The sequence below is a fragment of the Rhodotorula graminis genome (assembly GCF_001329695.1).
Source record: "Rhodotorula graminis WP1 unplaced genomic scaffold RHOBAscaffold_6, whole genome shotgun sequence".
Lineage (NCBI taxonomy): Eukaryota > Fungi > Basidiomycota > Microbotryomycetes > Sporidiobolales > Sporidiobolaceae > Rhodotorula > Rhodotorula graminis.
The window spans coordinates 937,432-956,339 of NW_017264933.1; the positions used below are offsets into that span (position 1 = coordinate 937,432).

At 66.2% G+C, this 18,908-nt stretch overlaps 8 protein-coding genes and 3 non-coding genes across 11 annotated transcripts; 5 read left to right on the forward strand and 6 right to left on the reverse strand.

Moving 5' to 3' along the window:
- Positions 1-44: 44 nt before the first annotated feature.
- Positions 45-1,529, reverse strand: RHOBADRAFT_43927 (uncharacterized protein; the record flags this gene model as incomplete). The annotated part of the gene is made up of 5 exons (XM_018414319.1): positions 45-342; positions 418-861; positions 931-1,114; positions 1,180-1,238; positions 1,378-1,529. 5 exons carry the CDS (start codon positions 1,527-1,529, stop codon positions 45-47), a joined length of 1,137 nt encoding a protein of 378 aa, XP_018271471.1.
- A 733-nt stretch (positions 1,530-2,262) lies between these two features.
- Positions 2,263-2,907, forward strand: RHOBADRAFT_43928 (uncharacterized protein; the record flags this gene model as incomplete). The annotated part of the gene is made up of 4 exons (XM_018414320.1): positions 2,263-2,414; positions 2,499-2,608; positions 2,686-2,825; positions 2,890-2,907. 4 exons carry the CDS (start codon positions 2,263-2,265, stop codon positions 2,905-2,907), a joined length of 420 nt encoding a protein of 139 aa, XP_018271472.1.
- Positions 2,908-3,311: 404 nt separating this feature from the next.
- On the forward strand, positions 3,312-5,551 carry RHOBADRAFT_53400 (uncharacterized protein; the record flags this gene model as incomplete). The annotated part of the gene is made up of 5 exons (XM_018416821.1): positions 3,312-3,553; positions 3,638-3,834; positions 3,918-4,416; positions 4,495-5,197; positions 5,306-5,551. 5 exons carry the CDS (start codon positions 3,312-3,314, stop codon positions 5,501-5,503), a joined length of 1,839 nt encoding a protein of 612 aa, XP_018271473.1. The 3' UTR covers positions 5,504-5,551.
- Positions 5,552-5,975: 424 nt separating this feature from the next.
- Positions 5,976-6,047, reverse strand: RHOBADRAFT_t52. The gene has a single exon. It is a non-coding gene; the product is annotated as a tRNA-Glu (tRNA).
- A 1,549-nt stretch (positions 6,048-7,596) lies between these two features.
- On the reverse strand, positions 7,597-8,431 carry RHOBADRAFT_65010 (uncharacterized protein). Its single transcript, XM_018418626.1, has 3 exons — positions 8,315-8,431; positions 8,068-8,207; positions 7,597-7,995 (listed from the first exon to the last, which is right to left on the reverse strand). Exons 1-3 carry the CDS (start codon positions 8,339-8,341, stop codon positions 7,725-7,727), a joined length of 438 nt encoding a protein of 145 aa, XP_018271474.1. The 5' UTR covers positions 8,342-8,431; the 3' UTR covers positions 7,597-7,724.
- A 187-nt stretch (positions 8,432-8,618) lies between these two features.
- RHOBADRAFT_65011 (uncharacterized protein) lies at positions 8,619-9,382 on the forward strand. Its single transcript, XM_018418627.1, has 3 exons — positions 8,619-8,869; positions 8,937-9,104; positions 9,191-9,382. Exons 1-3 carry the CDS (start codon positions 8,710-8,712, stop codon positions 9,274-9,276), a joined length of 414 nt encoding a protein of 137 aa, XP_018271475.1. The 5' UTR covers positions 8,619-8,709; the 3' UTR covers positions 9,277-9,382.
- Positions 9,383-10,022: 640 nt separating this feature from the next.
- On the forward strand, positions 10,023-10,094 carry RHOBADRAFT_t48. Its single transcript has one exon. It is a non-coding gene; the product is annotated as a tRNA-Glu (tRNA).
- Positions 10,095-10,580: 486 nt separating this feature from the next.
- Positions 10,581-11,569, reverse strand: RHOBADRAFT_43932 (uncharacterized protein; the record flags this gene model as incomplete). The annotated part of the gene is made up of 3 exons (XM_018414321.1): positions 10,581-10,747; positions 10,828-10,969; positions 11,060-11,569. 3 exons carry the CDS (start codon positions 11,567-11,569, stop codon positions 10,581-10,583), a joined length of 819 nt encoding a protein of 272 aa, XP_018271476.1.
- Positions 11,570-11,922: 353 nt separating this feature from the next.
- Positions 11,923-12,335, forward strand: RHOBADRAFT_14445 (uncharacterized protein; the record flags this gene model as incomplete). Its single annotated transcript, XM_018412204.1, has 2 exons — positions 11,923-12,108; positions 12,177-12,335. 2 exons carry the CDS (start codon positions 11,923-11,925, stop codon positions 12,333-12,335), a joined length of 345 nt encoding a protein of 114 aa, XP_018271477.1.
- Positions 12,336-12,855: 520 nt separating this feature from the next.
- On the reverse strand, positions 12,856-12,927 carry RHOBADRAFT_t51. The gene has a single exon. It is a non-coding gene; the product is annotated as a tRNA-Glu (tRNA).
- A 561-nt stretch (positions 12,928-13,488) lies between these two features.
- Positions 13,489-16,446, reverse strand: RHOBADRAFT_65013 (uncharacterized protein). The gene is made up of 9 exons (XM_018418628.1): positions 16,410-16,446; positions 16,252-16,275; positions 16,094-16,127; positions 15,302-15,981; positions 15,020-15,222; positions 14,539-14,936; positions 14,016-14,459; positions 13,778-13,949; positions 13,489-13,702 (listed from the first exon to the last, which is right to left on the reverse strand). The coding sequence occupies exons 2-9, from the start codon at positions 16,273-16,275 to the stop codon at positions 13,558-13,560; spliced, it is 2,100 nt and encodes a 699-aa protein (XP_018271478.1). The 5' UTR covers positions 16,410-16,446; the 3' UTR covers positions 13,489-13,557.
- Positions 16,447-18,908: the final 2,462 nt, after the last annotated feature.

Genomic DNA, 18,908 nt, shown 5'->3' on the forward strand with positions numbered 1-18,908 from the left:
CGAGTCCAGCCCTCGATGCCCTCGCCCTCGCCAAGCTGTGCCCGTCACGACTCGCCGTGCCACGCCGCCACCCCGCCCTCGCGTCCGACGATCCCTCCCTCGATGCTGCTCGCGCTCGTCGCCGTGCTCCAGCGCCTCTCGCTCACCGCGGCGCGCTCAAACAGCGCCGATCTCTCGGAAACGAGCGACGAGGACGACGCGAGACTGTCGCGGCGCGTCGAGGCGGCGAGGAGGACGTGCGAGGGAGGCGAGGAGGAGGACGGCGGCAGGATGAGGGGGCGGCGGCTGGGCACGGGCTCGTCGCGCGCCGAGGAGAGGGGGAACGAGTGCGAGGCGGGCGAGCTGCGGGCAAGGCGCGACGGGAGGAGGGTCAGCGTCGCTCGCGGCGGCGCGCGAGGGAGGGAAAGGTGGGCGCACCGCTTTACGAGCTCGAGTGCACGACGCGACGCCGCCTTGAGCGCCTCGAGGCGCGCGAGCGTCCTCGTCCTCGAGCAGAAGACGGCGAGCTTGACGGTCGACGGCAGGTGCGAGGCCGGCGCCTCGGGCACATGCCGGCGCAGCTTGAGGTGCGTGGGGCGGAATGGGCTCGTGCGGCGGATGCGCTCGGCCGCGCTGCTCGAGCACATGTCGAGTGTCGGCTCGAGCTGCTCGAGGTGGATGTCGGGGTCCGAGGGCGCGTCGTTGGCGGGCAGGGCGGGCGAGCGCTTCTTGAGCGGGGGACGAGGAGCGATTGTTGGCGGGTCGGGCTCGTCGTCGACGTAGCTCGGCGCCGGGCGCTTCTGCCGCAAGCCGCGAGTCGACGGGCCGCTGTGCTGGAGCGAGTCGTCGGTCGACTTCCACACGAGGGGAGCGGGACGAGGTCTGCGTGCGTGGATTTGAGAAGGTCAGGGGCGCCGACGGCGGCAGCGAAGGAGGCGAGCGTGGACGCACATGCGGCTCTCGAGCGCTGTGTTGACGGCGTCGAGGTCGAGCGCAGGTGGCGCCGCTGAGGAGGAGATGGGCGAGGTGCAGGGTGCGGGAGGAGGAGGGAGGATCGGGACGAAGATGGTCGTGGACGGCGTGTCGGGCGTGTACGTGTCGTCGCCGACGCTGCAGTCCTCGTTGCGCCGAATGCCTGCGAGTCGGCACAGGGTCAGTCGCGTCGGGAGGGGCGAGAGGAGCGAGGAGATGTGGACGCACAGGCGAGGCACGGGGCGCCCGTCTCGAAGCTCGAGCAGCGCACTCGTCGTCGCCTGCAGCTGTGCACGTCATGCTCGAGGTCAGTCGTCGTCGCTCGAAGCCTCCTGGCCGGCGCAGAGGACGAGAGCGTCTCTGCGTCGACCGGGGCCGACGCTGCCTCGCGGCTCGGAGAGAAGGGCGAGAGAAAGGGAGACGCACGGCTCGCACGCGACAGGACCGTTCTTCCTCGTCCAACGATCGCCCTGGAGCAGTCTGACGGGCCCCTCGCGGTGCCAGGAGGACGAGTCGGTGTCGAGGTCGAGAGCCGCAGTCGGACGTGTCGTCGTCGCTGTCGTTGGCGCCTCGCCCATCTCGGGCTTCTGGCAGCGCTAGACGGTATAGCGAGAGAGCAAGAGAGGCGCTCGAGCGCCGCATGAGCTGCAGCGAGGTGTCGAACAGCTAGGAGATGCCCGCTCGAGCGCACCACGCTGCTCGCACCTCAGCGCCGCGGCGATGCGCACGCACCGCATGGCCGCCGTCGACCGCCCGCCAGACCTCTCGGAGCGCAAGAGCTAGACTGAAGACGACGATAGCGCGACCGCAAGGCGAGGCTGACGCAGCCGGCGCGCAACGACGATGTCAATCTCGGGAGGCTCGTGCGGATCCGACGAGGGTGGATTTCGTCGCCTGTTCGCTCGTCCGAGCTACAGAGGACGCGTACCAGACGCTCACGGGTCGATACAGAGAGCCAGGAAGCTCGCGCGAGCCTGCGCAGCGAGGTTGTCGATTGACCTCTGAGCCCGCCGCGCAGGCCGAGGCCGGCGGACGAGGAGGCCCCCAACGTCTCTCTCCCTCCTTCACCTCACTTTCGACCCCAACCTCTTCTCGTACTCAAGTGATTCGACCTCTCGCGACTCGGACAGCCCACGAGAACGGCGCTACGCCGGTCGCGGGCGCGCACTCGCGTTCCTTCGCTTACCTCGTCTGCCTCTCGTCCTCGCGCAGCCACCTCCCACCCACCTCGACCACCGACAAGGTGCGCACCTCTTTCCCTGTGTCTTCGTGCGAGATGCACATGCTCACCATCGCACGTGCGCACGCAGCATGGCCCCGTCCTCCACTACTGCCGCCAAAGCTCCGTCGTCGACGGGCGGCAAGGGACCCGTCAAGGCGCCGGCGACCAAGGCCGTCAAGAGCAAGCCGCCTACGGCCGATGGCGGCCCGAAGAAGAGGAAGAAGGCCCGCAAGGAGACCTAGTGCGTCCTCACCGTCCACTTTCTTTCGCCGTCCTCGCCGACCTCGTTTCGTCGACCTGACCTACCTCTCGTCGCCGTGCGCAGCTCGTCCTACATCTACAAGGTCCTCAAGCAGGTTCACCCCGACACGGGCATCTCAAACAAGGCCATGCTCGTCCTCAACTCGTTCGTCAACGACATCTTCGAGCGCATCGGTGCGTCCTCGCCCCCCTGGTCGGGCTCCCTCTCGTCCCTTCAGCGTCGTCACTGACCTCGCTCGGCATGCCCACAGCGACCGAGGCCGGCAAGCTCGCGTCGTACAACAAGAAGAAGACGATCTCGTCGCGCGAGATTCAGACGGCTGTTCGCCTGATCCTCCCCGGCGAGCTGTCGAAGCACGCCATCTCGGAGGGCACCAAGGCCGTCACCAAGGTGCGCTCGACCTCCTTCCCGAGCCCAAGGGCCGCCGTCCTGACGCAGTCTCGCGCGCCCGCAGTTCTCGGCGTCGACGTGAGCGAGCGTTCGGGCCGTCTCTCCTTCGCGTCTCTCTCCTCCTTCCCGCTTGTCACCCCTCCCCTCTGTAGCTACACCTCCGTCCGATCGTCTGTCCCGCTTGCAAGCCTGTCAGTGCCAGAATCGAGAAGCCGTTCGCCTCGAGAGCAAGTGCGAGCGCTCGTCCTCGTCGCTACTCGACCTCGCGGCTCTCGCACGCACTCGGTCGCCTTGCGCTCGCCTCGAGCTCGACCGTGCGCACCTCGGCACACGTCCAGCACTCGCTCGCCAGCCTCGTGCGCCTGCATCGCGTCGAGCCGCCGGCACCTCGCCTCATCGGTCCACCCGACCTCCCGACCCTCGACACACCGCCGACACGGCCGAGGACGCTCCAGGGCCGGCTCGCCAGGGTTCGACAAGATCAACATGAGCCAGCACGAGGCCCTGTTCCACTGCTCGTGCACCTCGCCCTTCTCCCACACTCGCCCTCCACCAGCCGACCCTCCCCTCTCGCACCTCCAGCACCACCCCCTGCCCGAGCTCCTCTTCTGCGAGGACTGCGACGCCATACGGTGCAACGCGTGCGCCACCTGCGAGGTCGCGTGCTACTTCTGCCCAAACTGTCTCTTCGAGGTGCCGTCGGCCAGCGTCCGCGGCGAGAAGAACCGGTGCGTTCCCTCTCCCTCCTCTCTTGCCCCGCCACCCCTATCCTCCTGGCCAACCGCAGCTGACTCGGATGCCCCGCCATGCAGCTGCGCCCGCAACTGCTTCCAGTGCCCCCTGTGCGACCACACCCTGTCGGTCGTCGCGTCCGACCCGGACCCGTCGCTCGCGCTCAACACGGCCGCCGCCAGCGTCGGCGAGCCGCCGTACCTGCTCGCGTGCAACTTCTGCCGGTGGGACTCGAAGCAGGTCGGCATCACGTTCGAGAAGCCGACCGGCCTGTCGCGTGCGTCCTCGTCCTCTTTCTCTCCCTCGCGCCCCGCCCTCCATCGGCGCGCATTCCCTGATCCAGTACCTCCCTACCTCCAGTCCAGCTGCAGAAGGCCGAGGAGCCCTCGGCCGACCTCCTCGAGTTCGACCACGTCAAGGACCATCTCGAGCCGTTCCTCCGCCGGTCGCAGGCCCAGTCGGGCGTCGGCGGCGCAGCAGGCGCCTCGTCGGTATCTACCTCTGCAAACGCGGCTACGGCGCAGCTGTATAAGGACATCCCGGGCTTCAGCAGTCGCTACGGCGGCACGGGCTCGCTCTTTGCCTCGACGACAACCCGGGCCCGACACGGCGCGCACGGCGGCGACGCGTCGACTGCGCCTGACGAGCTCGAGCCGTACAAGAGCCTGTACCCTGCCCGAGGAGGCGGGCCGGGCAGCGAGAAGGAGAACCGGCGCGCGAGGGCGGCGAGCGACAAGGACAAGGGCGTCGACCGAGATGCCGAGCTCGTGCAGGCGATGCGGAGCATGATCGACATGGAGCAGGTGGCGAGCGTCGAAAGGCGGTGGACGGCCGGGTGGGGCGTACCGGTGCTCAGCAGGTGCGCACTCTGTCTCTCTTTCTCTTCTCTCTCGCCCGCGCTCGTCGTCCTGACCCTCTCGCCCGATGCGACCTGCAGAGACCTGCGCCCGAGCCGCACGCCGTTGCAGGCCAAGCTCTCGAAGCGCTGCCCCGTCTGCGCCCACATCCTCATCAAGCCCGAGCAGAAGTCGTCGTCGACCCGCTTCAAGATCAAGCTCGTCGCCGCCAACTACCTCCCGTCGATCTCGGTCTTCCGCCGTCCACCGGCCAGCATCGGCTCGCGGTTCAGCGCCATCGCGGCGAGCACGCCCTCGCGCAAGGCGGCTCGCGCCGGCGCCACTGGACGGTCGGGCGTCGACGCGAGCGGCGAGGACGACCCGCTCCGGAGCGGCAGGACCTACGTCTACGAGCTCAGCTTCGCCAATCCCCTGTACGAGCCGATCCACGTCAAGCTCGCCGTCGCACGGCCGAGTGCCGCGAGCGAGCCTCGTCCCGCCGCCGCTCTCGCAGGCGCCGACGGCGACGAGGGGGACCGGCCTCCTGCACCGCCGCCGTTCGCCGTCAACATCCCGTCGCCGACGTTCCCGATATCGGCGTACGCCGAGGACTGGGAGTACGAGGACCAGGAGGACGAGGTCGACGAGGCGGACGAGGTCGAGGGCGGCGGCGAGGGTGGGCGATCGAGCCCGACCAAGCGCCGGCGCAAGGGCGGGCCGGGCATCGTCGAGCGCAAGATGAACCGCACGACGGTCCTCATGGAGGTGGCCGTCGCCAAGGAGACGGCGCCGGGTCCGCTCTGGGTGCGCTCGCCTTTCTCTCTATCTCTCTCTCTCTCTCGCGTTGCCTCTCTTGCACCTCTCCTCGCGCACGACCTGACCCACCCTTTGCTCCGTCCCCCTCGTCTGCAGGCCAACATGCTCGTCACCTACGTCTACCAGGCCGACGACGGCGTCCCTCCTCAGAGCCCGCAGAAGGGCAAGCACGCCCCGCCGCCGACCGACGTCAAGTCGTTCTCGTTCTGGGCGCTCGTCCCGCTCGGTACAGTCGTGCAGCGTCCGCAGGGCGACGCGAGGAGGGCGGCGGCGGCGAGCAGTGCGAGCTCGTAGACGAGGAGGAGCGCAATGTTCTGGTGGAGTCTGTCTACCAGTCCTGGACCTGTCTGAGCGAGTGTCGCGCGGTCTCGCCTCGAGAGTTTGCCCAGCGCTCAAGTGGTCGCTCGAATTTGTCGCTCTCGAGAGGAGAGAAAGCCCGAGGTGCGAGATCTGGGGAAGCGCCCGGACCTCCCAAGTCGCTCGAGAGCGGCGCGAAGGTGCGTCTGGCCTTGACAGACAGCTCGAAGCGACGAGACCCGCTCGAGACGAGTCTTGCCCCTAGCGCGAGAGCGCTGCCGTCGCCCGCCGAGCAGACGAGGTCCAAACGCGCTCGGGTTGGGAAGGTCGACCGAGCGACCTCGAACGCTCTCCCTCGCTCGGCCGCGGCGCTTTCTCTCGTCGACGAACCAAAAGGAGAGTACGCTGCTGTGGTGGCCAGCAGCTGCACGAGGCAAAAGATGAGAGCGCCCAAGCGCTGTTGTGAAGGTTCCCCGACGGGGAATCGAACCCCGCTCGCGGCTGTGAGAGAGCCGAATCATAACCACTAGACCATCGAGGACTTACTTGTGTGCTTCGACGGCCGCGCGCGTATTGGTAGCGCTGAGCCACCCGAGCCGCCAAAAATCGCCCCTCTGTCGACCTTCCCTCTCTTCGTTCTCGGTCTGTTCTCCCGCGTTCTGCTCGTCTCTGTCGTCGCTCGCACACGCAGCTTGTGCTTGCGAGCCTGCGCCGGCTCGTCCCGAGCCGTGCGAAGCTCGGCGTCGCTCGTACATCGACTTCTCGCTCCGCTCAGGCGCACGAGCCGCCTTGCTCTCGCTCTCGAGCACTCTCCTCCCTTGCGGCGAGGCGCAGCGTGTAGATTGCTGTCCTGCCTTGGCGGGCTCGCTCGTGAGCCTGCACGCGACCCGGCGAGCGACGAACGCGCGGCGGCGACGTCTCGCTCGGACCTTCGCAAGCTTATTTAAGCAGCGCTCCCTGCTCGCGCCGTCGCTCTCGCCTCTTTCTTGTTCGCTCTCGACGGTCTGCGTCACATAGGCTGAGGGTGCAGCAGACGAGAGTGCTGCAACGAGGGAGCAGGCGCTGGGGGGACGTGCACGCTCTCTCACTCCCTCTCTCGGACGCGCTCGAGCGAAGTTCCGACACTTCTGTACAGATTGCAAGCTGCGCTACTCGGACCCGAACTCGTGCAAAGTAACCGCTCAATCGACCTCCTCCATCGAGGAAGCGCCGGCCGTCTCGAAAGGGGGAGGAACGTCGCCCGACGGCCTTTCGGTGCACGCACCGCTCCTTCCGGACGGCGCATTCTCCCTCGAGCGACCCTCCTCGCTCGTCGACGTCGTCTGCCGTCGCTGAACGAGCCGCGCTCGGAACGCAGCGCGTGGAACTTGAGTCGCCGCACGAGCCGTGCTGCGAACGCTGCTTCCGACCTATGTGCTCGTCTCCTCCCGCTCGTCGGTCGACTTGTCCCTGGCTGCCGCGAGAAAGACGCCTCTCGCACGTCGAGAAAGAGAGCTGAGCCTCTCGGACGGAGCGTAGGACGTGCGACGAGCCACGTTCAAGACGACGCCGCGAAGCCTTCTCAACGCGCGAGCGGGAGAGATGCTCGTCTCCCACGACAGCGGCGCTTGCGGCAGACTAGAGCGTGCACCCAGCTCGTACTCAGCTGCCGACGCTCGCCAGATGCACGAGGGCGTTACTGCGAGGGCGAGGCGAGCAGCCCTCGGCGCGTGCGCACGAGCCGGTTCCTCTCGCGCTCGTACGCAGTACGGGAAGTGGCTCTTCTGAGCTCTTCCGCTCCCCGAACGCGACATGGCATAGCTGTGGCAGATGTGCGGGACGATTTTGTCGACGCTCGTTGCTCGGACCTCAAGAGCGGGTCGCACTCTTTCCGGCTCTCGCGGCGCTTCTCTCGGCCCCGCGCCAGTCCGCCGCTCGCAGTCTCTCATACGGCGACGTCTCACGCATACGCACCGCTCGACGCTGGGTCGACGCCGCAAAGGGCGCACGCGAGAGGGAGGGAAACGATGTCGCTCGGCAAGGTTCGGCCGCAGCATCCATGCTCTCTCGCTCTCGGGCCGCTCGCGCTCTCGACGGACCAGACGACGCAGGAAAGAAGTAAAGCGCGCAAGGTTGCAGCGAAAGGACTGAAGTAACAACACGTGGGGAGGGGGTGGGAAAATCGAAAGACGACGAGGGGGGCGACGACGAGCAAGAGGGGAAGAGGGGAGGGGCTCCTCTACGCCTTCTGGGCCGAGAACTTGGTGACGGCCTTGGTGCCCTCCGAGATGGCGTGCTTCGAGAGCTCGCCGGGGAGGATGAGGCGGACCGAGGTCTGGATCTCGCGCGACGAGATGGTGCTCTTCTTGTTGTACGACGCGAGCTTGGACGCCTCGGACGCGATGCGCTCGAAGATGTCGTTGACGAACGAGTTGAGGATGAGCATCGCCTTGTTCGAGATACCCGTGTCCGGGTGGACCTGCTTGAGGACCTTGTAGATGTACGACGAGCTGGAGAGGGGAGGCGAGGTCAGGACGACGCGCTCGATTCGGTGCACACGAGAGAGAGTAGAGGGGACGCACTAGGTCTCCTTGCGGGTCTTGCGCTTGCGCTTCTTGTCGTCACCGGTGGCGGGCGCCTTCTTGACGGCCTTCTTGGCCGGGGCCTTGCCAGCCGGGGCCTTGGAGGCGGGGGCCTTGCCAGCGGTGGAGGCAGGCTTCTTCTGCAGACGAGGGAACGAGAGAAGAGTCAGCGCGCTGCTCGAGGCTGCGGTGTGACGGCGGCGCGTCGTCTCGAGAGGTGGGTGGAGGGAGAAGGGGCGAGGCGTACCTCGGCGACGCCAGACTTGGGGGCCATTGTTGCGGGTAGGGGGTGGTGTGGTGGGTGGTGGTGGTGGAGGGGAGAGCGTGTAGAGTAGCTTGAGCTTGAGAGAGAGAGGGAGAGGAGCGAGGCGGGGGAGGAGGAGGACGAGGCCGCGCGCGCCGCAGGAGGCAAACACGGCCGGCCTCACAGCATGCGGACGTCCACATGACCACGTGGCAATGCGTACGTCCGCATCTACCGCGCCTCGCTCTCGCTCTCGCCTTCACAAACACTCCGCTTCCCTCGACCACCTCTCTCTGCGCACAACTCGCCCCTCTCCTCCTCTCCTCACACGCCTTCAAGCACCTCGCTCCACCACACCTACCCAACCCCCACCCCACCCACTCCACCCTCTCTTCATCATGTCTTCTGGCGGCAAGTCTGGCGGCAAGGCTGGCGGCGACGCGTCGTCCAAGGCCCAGTCGCGCTCGGCCAAGGCCGGTCTCCAGTTCCCGGTTGGTCGTATCCACCGTCTGCTCCGCCGCGGCAACTACGCCCAGCGCGTTGGTGCCGGTGCTCCCGGTGCGCCCTCCTCTCTCCCTCCTCCCCCTCCGTCCTCAAGACTGACCCTCTCTCTGCCTCGCCACAGTCTACCTCGCCGCCGTCCTCGAGTACCTCGCGGCCGAGATCCTCGAGCTTGCCGGCAACGCCGCTCGCGACAACAAGAAGTCGCGCATCATCCCGCGTCACCTCCAGCTCGCCATCCGCAACGACGAGGAGCTCAACCGCCTCCTCGGACACGTCGTCATCTCGCAGGGTGCGTCCCCTCTCTCTCTCGAACGCGCTCTCGAGGTCGACAACGAGAAACTAACTCTCGTCCTCCCCCTTCCCTCTCGCGCACAGGCGGTGTCCTCCCCAACATCCACTCGGAGCTCCTGCCCTCCAAGACCGCCGTCACCAAGGGTGGCAAGGCGAGCCAGGACTTGTAAAGTCGCTGCTCGAGCGTCGGAGGTGGCGGTGGTTGTGCGCGGTGTTCGATTTTCCGTCCCTTGTTGTGCCCCTTTCTACCCCAGGCTGCAATGCGCCCTTTCTTCCACTTTTATAGCGAGCGTCTGTCTCCTTTTCGAGAGCCTGCCGAGGCGCAATCGCGACGAGCTCGTCCGAGAGCCAGAATAAGGAAGGAGAGTGAGGCATGAGAGAGCGCGCACGGCCTCCTGCAACTGCTCCCTCGTTGCGCACTCTCGCTGTCGCGCTCTGAGGCTACGTTATAAACAGGTCCTGGATAGCTAACAAGAGAGGCGAGAGCGACGGCGCGAGCAGGGAGCGCTGCTTAAATAAGCTTGCGAAGGTCCGAGCGAGACGTCGCCGCCGCGCGTTCGTCGCTCGCCGGGTCGCGTGCAGGCTCACGAGCGAGCCCGCCAAGGCAGGACAGCAATCTACACGCTGCGCCTCGCCGCAAGGGAGGAGAGTGCTCGAGAGCGAGAGCAAGGCGGCTCGTGCGCCTGAGCGGAGCGAGAAGTCGATGTACGAGCGACGCCGAGCTTCGCACGGCTCGGGACGAGCCGGCGCAGGCTCGCAAGCACAAGCTGCGTGTGCGAGCGACGGCAGAGACGATGAGCACGCGGGAGAACAGAGCGAGAGGAAGAGAGGGAAGGTCGAGAGAGGGTTGTTTTTTGGCGGCCCGGGCGGCTCAGCGCTACGGGTACGCACGCCGCCGTCAGATCACACCAGCAAGTCCTCGATGGTCTAGTGGTTATGATTCGGCTCTCTCACAGCCGCGAGCGGGGTTCGATTCCCCGTCGGGGAAACCATCAAACAGCGCTTCGGCGCTTCTATCTTTTGCTCCTCGTGCAGCTCCTGGTCACCACGGCGGTGTACTCTCCTTTTGGCTCGTCGACGAGAGACGCACCGCAGCCGAGCGTGGGAGAGCTTTCGAGGTCGCTCGGTCGACCTTCCCAACCCGAGCGCGTTTGGACCTCGTCTGCTCGGCGGGCGACGGCAGCGCTCTCGCGCTAGGGGCAAGACTCGTCTCGTTGCTTCCAGCTTTCTGTCGAGGCCAGACGCAGCCTCACGCTGCTCTCGAGCGACGCGCGACGACGGGAGGAGGACGAAGTGCGGCTCGCTCTCGAGCCATTCTCGGGATCGGGGCCTGCCTCTCGGCGCTTTTGGCCCTCGTCGCAGTCGAGGAGCTATCGAGAGAGAGCTCGCGAGGCAATGACCCAGCAGCGACAGCGTCTCTCGGCTCGCTGAACATCTCTCGAGCTTGAGGCGCGAGGGAACTGTGCCGCAAGGCTCAGTGTTGCAGGTTGGGGACGTCCTTGCCGGGTGCCCACTCGCGGCAGACCGAGTCGATGTTGTCGAGGTACTTGAGCTCGATGACGAGGTCGCGGGCGCGCTCGAGGTCGGGGGACGACGAGGCAAAGACGGTCGAGAGCTCGTCGACGGTCTCCTTGCGCTTGTCTGCGAGGGCAGGTGAGATGTGAGACCCGCGTTCGGCAGGGACAGGACAGGGTAGGGTGCGGGGGGAGAGAGGGACGCACCCTTGTTGCGCTGACGGATCTGGGCCACCTCGTCCTCGCTCGTCGCCTCCTCGAGCGCCTCGCGCACCTCCATGATGGCCATGAGCAGCTCTGGGTCGGTGACGGGGTCGGCCTCGCCGATCGTCACGTCGTGCAAGGAGAGCTGCGGGCGCGAGAAGGGGGGCGCGCAAGCGGTCAGTGCGACCGACACTCGAGGGACCGAGAGGGGAACGGGGGGAAATGGAGGACGCACGAGGTATTCGCCGCGCTCGCGGTCGTTCAAGAGGACCTTGTAGGCGTCGTTGACCTTGCCGCTCCAGGCTTTTGCCCAGTCCTCGACGTCGCCCTTGCCGGAGAACATGTCGGGGTGGACTTTTTGCTGGAGCTGGAGGAACGAGCGCTTGAGGGTGGCGGGGTCGAGGGCGAAAGTGGGCTCGAGGCCAAAGAGGGCGAAGTAGGTGGTGGCATGGGGCGGCGGCGGGAGGAGGGACGAGCACGAGGGGCAGAGCGGGGAGAGGGTGGGAGGAGTCGGGGTTTGGCAGGATGGGCAGGATGCGCCGGGGGTGTAGATGGACTGCGAGGTGGCAGTTGCGCGGGTCGTGGCCGTGCTCGACAGCAGGCGGTGCGGTGCCGATGGTCGAGGTGGTGCTCGAGGTGATGAGGGGAGCGAGGCGGGGCGGAGCAAGGCGAGGGCGGTGCGGGGAGTGGCCGCTCGAGGTGGAGGGTGGCCGAGTGCTGTCCTGAGTGCTGCTGGGACCTTCATCGTGGCGGCCTGGTGGTGCGATGGCGGGAGCGAGTGACTTCATCAGGTGCGAGTCGCCGCTCGTCGTCTCTCTCCCTCTCACAACCACCCTAACCTCCAACAGCACCATGCTCCACACCTTCGCTGCACGCACCATCTCGACCGCAGCCCGACGCACCGCCGCCGCACCCCGCACCCTCGCCGCACCCCTCGTCCACTTCTCGTCGACCGCCGCACCTCCCGACTCGGACAAGACCCACCCGGCCCTCGTAAAGGACCCGCCCGTCGCCAACCCTTCCGCCGACACCGACCCTTGGACCATCAAGGTCCCGCCCATGCCCGAGCCCCCTCAGCTCGACCCCTCGATCCGCACCATGGACGACCTCATCGCCTCGCCCCACCCAGAGGGGCGCGACAACGAGCCCACAGAGACCCTCCGCAAGCGTCTCGTGTACGAGTCGCGCAAGCGCGGCATCCTCGAAATGGACCTCATCCTCAGCACTTTCGCAAACGACCGCCTCGCCGTCATGAACGATCGCGAGCTGCGCGAATACGACCGCGTGCGTCCCTCGTCCTCTCTCTCTCTCTACAGCAACCCCACCTGACACGCTCGAGTGCCCCTATGCAGTTCCTCACCCTCCCCGACTGGACCATCTTCTACTACGTGACGGGCAAGGCCGAGGCGCCCGAACCCTGGCGCTCGTCCGAGGTCCTCGGCGAGCTCCTCCACCACTCGGCCAACAAGGGCAAGAACGTGCGCCGCATGCCCGACCTCGACGTCAAGTAGACGAGCGCGCGAGGACGAGTCGTACACGTGGCGCAAAAGAACGCTTCAGTCGTGCCCGGGCCGCGTTTCCCCTCTTGAGAGTCGCCCTCTCGCAAGCGCCTCTCGTTTTCTTCCCTTCTCGTCCCGATAGTTCCCTCTATACCGTCACTGCGAGAGTTGAGAGCTGCGCATAGGACAGGCGGCCGCTCGAGGGCTGAGAGCAAGCGTGCGCTCGCAAAGAAGAGGCGCCTGCGGGCGCCCAAGCGTCGTCGTCAGGGGTGTCGCCGCCGAGAAGGTCGCTGCGAGAGACCCCTTCGAGACGAGGCTTGCCCCGAGCGCGAGGGCGCTGCCGTCGCCCGACGAGCAGACGAGGTCCGAGCACGCTCGACTTGGGAAGGTCGACCGAGCGACCTCGAAAGCTCTCCCACGCTCGGCTGCGGTGCGTCTCTCGTCGACGAGCCAAAAGGAGAGTACACCGCCGTGGTGACCAGGAGCTGCACGAGGAGCAAAAGATAGAAGCGCCGAAGCGCTGTTTGATGGTTTCCCCGACGGGGAATCGAACCCCGCTCGCGGCTGTGAGAGAGCCGAATCATAACCACTAGACCATCGAGGACTTGCTGGTGTGATCTGACGGCGGCGTGCGTACCCGTAGCGCTGAGCCGCCCGGGCCGCCAAAAAACAACCCTCTCTCGACCTTCCCTCTCTTCCTCTCGCTCTGTTCTCCCGCGTGCTCATCGTCTCTGCCGTCGCTCACACACGCAGCTTGTGCTTGCGAGTCTGCGCCGGCTCGTCCCGAGCCGCCAGAAGCTCGGCGTCGCTCGTACATCGACTTCTCGCTCTGCAAGCGCACGAGCCGCTTGCCCTTGCTCTCGTGCACTCTCCTTCCTTTGCGGCGAGGCGCAGCGTGTAGCTTCGTTGTCCTGCCTCGGCGGGCTCGTCGTGAGCCTGCACATTCGACCCGGCGAGCGAGGAAGGGGCGGCGGTTGAGAGTCTCGCTCGGACCTCCGCAAGCAGCGCTCCCTGCTCGCGCCGTCGCTCTCCCTCTCTGTCCCTCTTGTTCGCTTTCGAGGCACATGTGACGGAGCCTCAGAGCACGATAGCGAGCGCGTGCAACGACGAACAGGCGCTGGGGGGACGTGCACGCTCTCTCACTCCCTCTCTCGGACGCGCTCGAGCGAAGTTCCGACACTTCTGTACAGATTGCAAGCTCCGCTACTCGGACCCGACCTCGTGCAAAGACCGATCAATCGACCTCCTCCATCGACGAAGCGCCGGCCGTCTCGAGAGGAGGAGGAACGTCGCCCGACTCGTCGGCCGCAGCCGGCTCCGCCACCTCGTCGGCGTCGATTGAGAGACCGAGCGCGATCATCGAGTGAATGCGCTGCGCACTGTGGGCGTCGAAGCAGAGAGACGGTCAGTGACTTGCCCCTGGACTGAGAAGGTAAGAGAGAGTGAGGACGCACAAGTCGACCGGGGCGTCGAGCGAGAAGCCCGACGTGAGGAGGGCAGTCTCGTAGAGGAGGACGACGAGGTCGCGAACGGCCTTGTCGGCCGCGTCGGCCTGGACCTTGGTCTTGAGCTCGCGGATGATGGCGTTGTTCGGGTTGATCTCGAGCGTCTTCTTGCTCATCATGTCTGCGAGCGGGGGTTGAGTCGGTCAGGACGAGACATGACGATGGGAGAAAGAGAGAGAGGACGCACAGGACGACATGGACGAGTCACGCAGGGCCTGCGCCTTCATGATGCGCTCCATGTTTGCGGACCAGCCGAACTGACCAGTGACGAGGACGCAGGGCGAGTCGGCGATGCGGTTCGAGATGGCGACCTTCTCGACGCGGTCGCCGAGGATCTCCTTCATGGTGCCCGTCAGGTCCTCGAACGCCTTGGTGTCGTCCTCGCGCGTCTGCTTCTCCTCGTCCGTCTCCTCGAGCTCGAGGCCGTCCTTCGAGACGCAGACGAGCTTCTTGTCGTCAAACTCCTTGAGCTGCGTCGTCGCGTACTCGTCGATCGGGTCGACCATGAGGAGGACCTCAAAGCCCTTCTTCTTGAAGATCTCGAGGAACGGCGAGTCACGCGTCGACGCGAGCGACTCGCCCGTGAGGTAGTAGATGTTCTTCTGGTGCTCCGGCATGCGCGTGATGTAGTCTGCGAGCGACGAGAAAGGCGAGTCAGTCAGGGACAGTCGCCGAGAGAAGAGGAGAGGGGGCAGTGAGAGGGGACGCACCCTTGAGCGAGGTCTGCTCATCTCCCGACTTGGTCGAGTGGAAGCGGAGGAACTCGGCGAGCTTGGTGCGGTTCTGCGAGTCCTCGTGGATGCCGAGCTTGAGGTTCTTGCCGAACGCCTCGTAGAACTTGGCAAAGTTGTCCTTGTCCTCGGCAATGTCCGAGATCATCTCGAGCGCCTTCTTGACGAGGTTCTTGCGGATGACCTTGAGGATCTTGTTCTGCTGGAGCGTCTCGCGCGAGATGTTGAGCGGGAGGTCCTCCGAGTCGACGATGCCCTTGATGAAGTTGAGGTACTCGGGGATGAGGTCCTCGCAGTCGTCCATGATGAAGACGCGGCGAACGTAGAGCTTGATGTTGTTGCGCTTCTTCTTCGACTCGAACAGGTCGAACGGCGCACTGCGAGGCGAGGAGAGCTCGAGGTCAGCGAGGTCCAGGAGAGAGGGGGCGACGACGACGACGACAGAGAGACAGGGACGCACCGCTTGGGGATAAAGAGGATGGCCTTGAACTCGAGCTGACCCTCGACGGAGAAGTGCTTGACGGCGAGGTGGTCCTCCCAGTCGTTGGTGAGCGACTTGTAGAAGGCGCCGTACTCCTCGGCCGAGATGTCCTGCGGGTTGCGGGTCCACAGGGGCTTGGTCTTGTTGAGCTCGACCTGCTCGGTGACGTTCTCCTTGACGGTCTGTACAGCGGCGGGAAAGAGTCAGGAACAGGCTCGGAGAGGGAAAAGGGGGCGGGGCACGAGCGAGAGTGGGGCGCACCTTCTTCTTCTTGTCCTTCTTGTTCTCCTCGTCCTCGACCTCCTCGATCTTGGCCTTGTCGCCGTCCTCAACCGACTCGTCCTCGTCCTCGACCTCCTTCTCGACCTCCTTGGTCGTGACGAGCTGGATCGGGTACGAGATGAACTCGGAGTGCTTCTTGACGATGTCCTTGATGCGCTTCTCCTCGAGGTAGTCGAGCTGGTCCTCCTTCATGTGGAGGATCATCTGCGTGCCGCGGCCGAGCGACGGGTTGACCGTGTCGGGCGTGATGGTGAACGTGCCGCCGGCCGACGACTCCCAGATGTACTGCTCGTCGTCGTTGTGCTTGGTGATGACGGTCACCTTGTCGGCGACGAGGTAGGCGCTGTAGAAGCCGACGCCGAACTGGCCAATCATCGAGATGTCGGCGCCGGACGAGAGGGCCTCCATAAACGCCTTGGTGCCCGACTTGGCGATGGTGCCGAGGTTGTTGACGAGGTCGGCCTTGGTCATGCCGATACCCGAGTCGCGGATCGTGAGCGTCTTGGACGCCTTGTCGGGCGTGATGCGCACGAAGAGCTCCTTCTCGGTGTCGAGCTGGGTCGGGTCGGTGAGGGCGGCATAGCGGATCTTGTCGAGCGCGTCCGACGAGTTCGAGATGAGCTCGCGAAGGAAGATCTCCTTGTTCGAGTAGAAGGTGTCTGCGCGGGAGGGAGGGATGGGTGGGTCAGTGGCTGGAGCGATGAGGCGAGGGAGGTCGACGAGGGCTCGCTCCTGGCGGCCGGCGCGCGAGAGGAGAGGACGGGGACGCACTGATGATGAGGTCGAGGAGCTGGGTGATCTCAGCCTGTTGCGCGCGACAGAGGAAAGGGAGTGGGCGAGGGACGAGGTCAGTCGGGGGAGGTTCGCTGAGGCGGTGGGTGCACACACGGCGGCCGTGCAGTGCGGCGAGTGGTGGACTGGCGGCGCACCTGGAAGCCAAAAGTCTCGGCCATCTGTGCGAAGCAAAGGTCGGTGTCAGTGGCGAGGTGCGAGAGGACGACGAGGTGGGTGGAGGGGGCGACGACGAGGGAGCTCGTGCGCGCGGCGAGCGATCGCGGTGGGGCCAGGGGACGGGCGCGAGACTCACTGTGTGCTGTCCTTGATGATCTTTTGGTGGGTGTGCGGGTGCAAGCGAGTGCGAGGGAGGAGGGAGAGGGGACAAAAGTGCGCGAAGCCGCTCGCCGACCGCAGCCAGAAGCTTGTGGAACGAAGCGACTCGTCTCGCCCACTTCGGTCACCCGCGAGCGTCTTACCGCCAGGTCTGGAACCTCGCTACCGTCGTTCGCTCGGAATGCGGTCGAACCGGTCCGCGCCCGTTTGCGCGACACCAGCTCTCGCGCTTCCTCCTCGACGTCAGCCGCAGGTTGCGAAGGTCGAACATTACTCTCTTCAACGCTCGCTCTGTCACTCGCTCGACGCAGTCAAGCTCCCGGAAAGCTCTTGCAGAGCGCAAAGACGACGCCCAGGCGACCACAGGCCTCCTCGTCCGCCGGCTGTCTCTCGCTCGCTCTCTCGTGCGCTCGGCTGCTGGGACAACGACAAGCTGCGTTGCGAACATGCGCACCCTCGAGATAAAGACGAAACCGCGATACAAAGGCCTGGCGCGAGGCGAACGAGAACCCGGGCCCCGAGCGGGCGGTCACGAACCAACGACGGCGAGGAGGACGACGACCGACCCGAGCGCGAGCGCGACGAGTACGGGGCTCGCTCGGCCGCCAGCGAGGGAGGCGGACGACACCTTGGACTGGACGGCGAGCGCCGGCGCAAAGTCGGGCCCGCAGGTGAGCGCGGCGGCGGATCGACCCGACGAGTAGGTGCGCGAGATGGCGAGGGTCGAGTTGGTCGCGTAGCGCCTGCAGGAACGCCGACACTGTGTCAGTCAGGGTTCGAAGAGCGCAGACGAGAGAGAAGGAGGGACGTACGAGAAGATGCCGAGGAGGTTTTGCGTGCAGAAGTCGCAGGTCGGGGTCGTGCCGGACGGGAGGGACGTTCCCTCGGCCTGCAGGGACAGGGAGCGGATCAGTAAATCGCTCGAAGAGGACGAAAGAGTGAGAGAAAAGAGAGTGCTCACGAGATAGTAGTAGTACAGGTCGGACGGGTCCTTCTTGGCGGACGCCTCGGCGAAGCAGAAGCGCGACGTCTCGTTGCTCCGCGCACAACCGGCCTCGCGCATGAGCGGGTAGCTCTGGAAGCCCTGCAACGCCCTGCGTGACACGAGGGGAGGTTGCCGCCCGTCAGGACCGTCGCCTGGGGCCCGAGGAGGAAGAGAAAGTCGGAGCTCACTCGGTCGCGAGTGGGTTGCCCAACTCGAGGTCAGGCCCGCACGTGTTCTTGAGCTTGATCGTGCGGGCGAGGTTCGACATGGTCGAGGCGCAGTCGGCTTCGGGCGCCGAGCACGAGGCGTTGAGGACGTAGGGGAGCAGGCCGAGGGGCGAGCGCTGGGCCTTGAAGAAGGCGGACGAGGTCGTCAAGAGGAGGGAGAACGGGGCGCAGGATTGGCTGTAGGGTCAAGAGTAGTCAGGACGAGTGCGACGGACGGGACGAGGCCGAGTTTGGGAACGAGTCGAGAAGCTCACAAGGTCGGGTCGGCGAGGAAAGTCGCAAAGAACGACGGGCACGCCGTCGACGAAAAGTTGGTGCCGAGGGTCGAGCTGCAGGAGGAGAGGCGTCAGGCGGCGGCAGAAGAGAGGAAAGAGCGAAAGACGCACTCGAATGCTTGCGGGAGCGTGTACCCGTCCGGGACGGCCGTGCTGGACGAGATGCCCGACGACGCCGTCGACGTCGGCGTCGTAGACATGGCGGAGCCGGCGTCGCTGCCCACTGGTGACGCCGAGGCGGCGAGCGACGTGCCGGCCGCCGAGCCGCCCTCGTTCGACAGCGACGAGAGGTCGGCCGCCACGGTCGCCGCCGCCGTGTCCTGCCGCTCTGCGGCTGTCGCGCTCGCGACAATCCTCGTCGTCGCGTCTTGTGCGCTCGCCGTGGTGGGCCGCCGGGTCGGGGTGGTCGCGGCCGAGGTGTCGACCGCGGCTTGCGGTGCGCGCGCGAGCAGGTGCGCTCCTGGTTCGGGTCGGCCTCGGCGCAGTTCTGGGCCGACTGGTTCGAGTGCTTGTGCGAGGATGGCGGTGGGCACGGCGGGAGAAGTCGAGGCGGCCTGAGCTAATTGAGGGGCGGACAAGGCGACGAGGAGGAGGGCGAAGAGGCCAGGACAGGATGATCGAGAGGGTCGGGGCGGGCTGTGGCGGCCCAATGGTCGGCTGGAGCTGGTGCTGGCGGCCATCGAGGTCGAGGTGAGCGCGCGAGATGAGCGGGCGGACGGCCGGAGGAGGGGGCGGAGGAGGGGCGAGGGCGGTCTGCGCGTGCGGTCCAAGGGCGGGGTCGGGTGGCCAGCCCCTGGCCGTGGGGCTGACCGACTGGATAAGGTTCAGCCACCGAGGGTGCTCAGACGCCTCCTAACGCTCCCTCAAGAAGACATAGGATGCGTCGGCGCTCAGCTCCCTCGACTGTGCACGGTCTCGTCTGGTTCAGGCTACGCCACCTCCCCCCCCCACCCCCACCTTGCTGACTGACTCGCCAGTCCTTCTTTCCC

Bases quoted from the DNA above. Each gene is read 5' to 3' on its own strand.
- RHOBADRAFT_65010 (XM_018418626.1), bottom strand. From the start codon at position 8,341: ATGGCCCCCAAGTCTGGCGTCGCCGAG. The intron at 8,208-8,314 runs GTACGCCTCGCC...CCTCGTCTGCAG, and splicing joins CCAAGTCTGGCGTCGCCGAG to AAGAAGCCTGCCTCCACCGC. The intron at 7,996-8,067 runs GTGCGTCCCCTC...TCCCCTCTCCAG, and splicing joins AAGACCCGCAAGGAGACCTA to CTCGTCGTACATCTACAAGG.
- RHOBADRAFT_65011 (XM_018418627.1), top strand. From the start codon at position 8,710: ATGTCTTCTGGCGGCAAGTCTGGCGGCAAGGCTGGCGGCGACGCGTCG. The intron at 8,870-8,936 runs GTGCGCCCTCCT...GCCTCGCCACAG, and splicing joins CGTTGGTGCCGGTGCTCCCG to TCTACCTCGCCGCCGTCCTC. The intron at 9,105-9,190 runs GTGCGTCCCCTC...TCTCGCGCACAG, and splicing joins ACACGTCGTCATCTCGCAGG to GCGGTGTCCTCCCCAACATC.
- RHOBADRAFT_65013 (XM_018418628.1), bottom strand. From the start codon at position 16,275: ATGGCCGAGACTTTTGGCTTCCAG. The intron at 15,223-15,301 runs GTGCGCCCCACT...GCCGCTGTACAG, and splicing joins AGAAGGACAAGAAGAAGAAG to ACCGTCAAGGAGAACGTCAC. The intron at 14,937-15,019 runs GTGCGTCCCTGT...CTCGCCTCGCAG, and splicing joins ATCCTCTTTATCCCCAAGCG to TGCGCCGTTCGACCTGTTCG.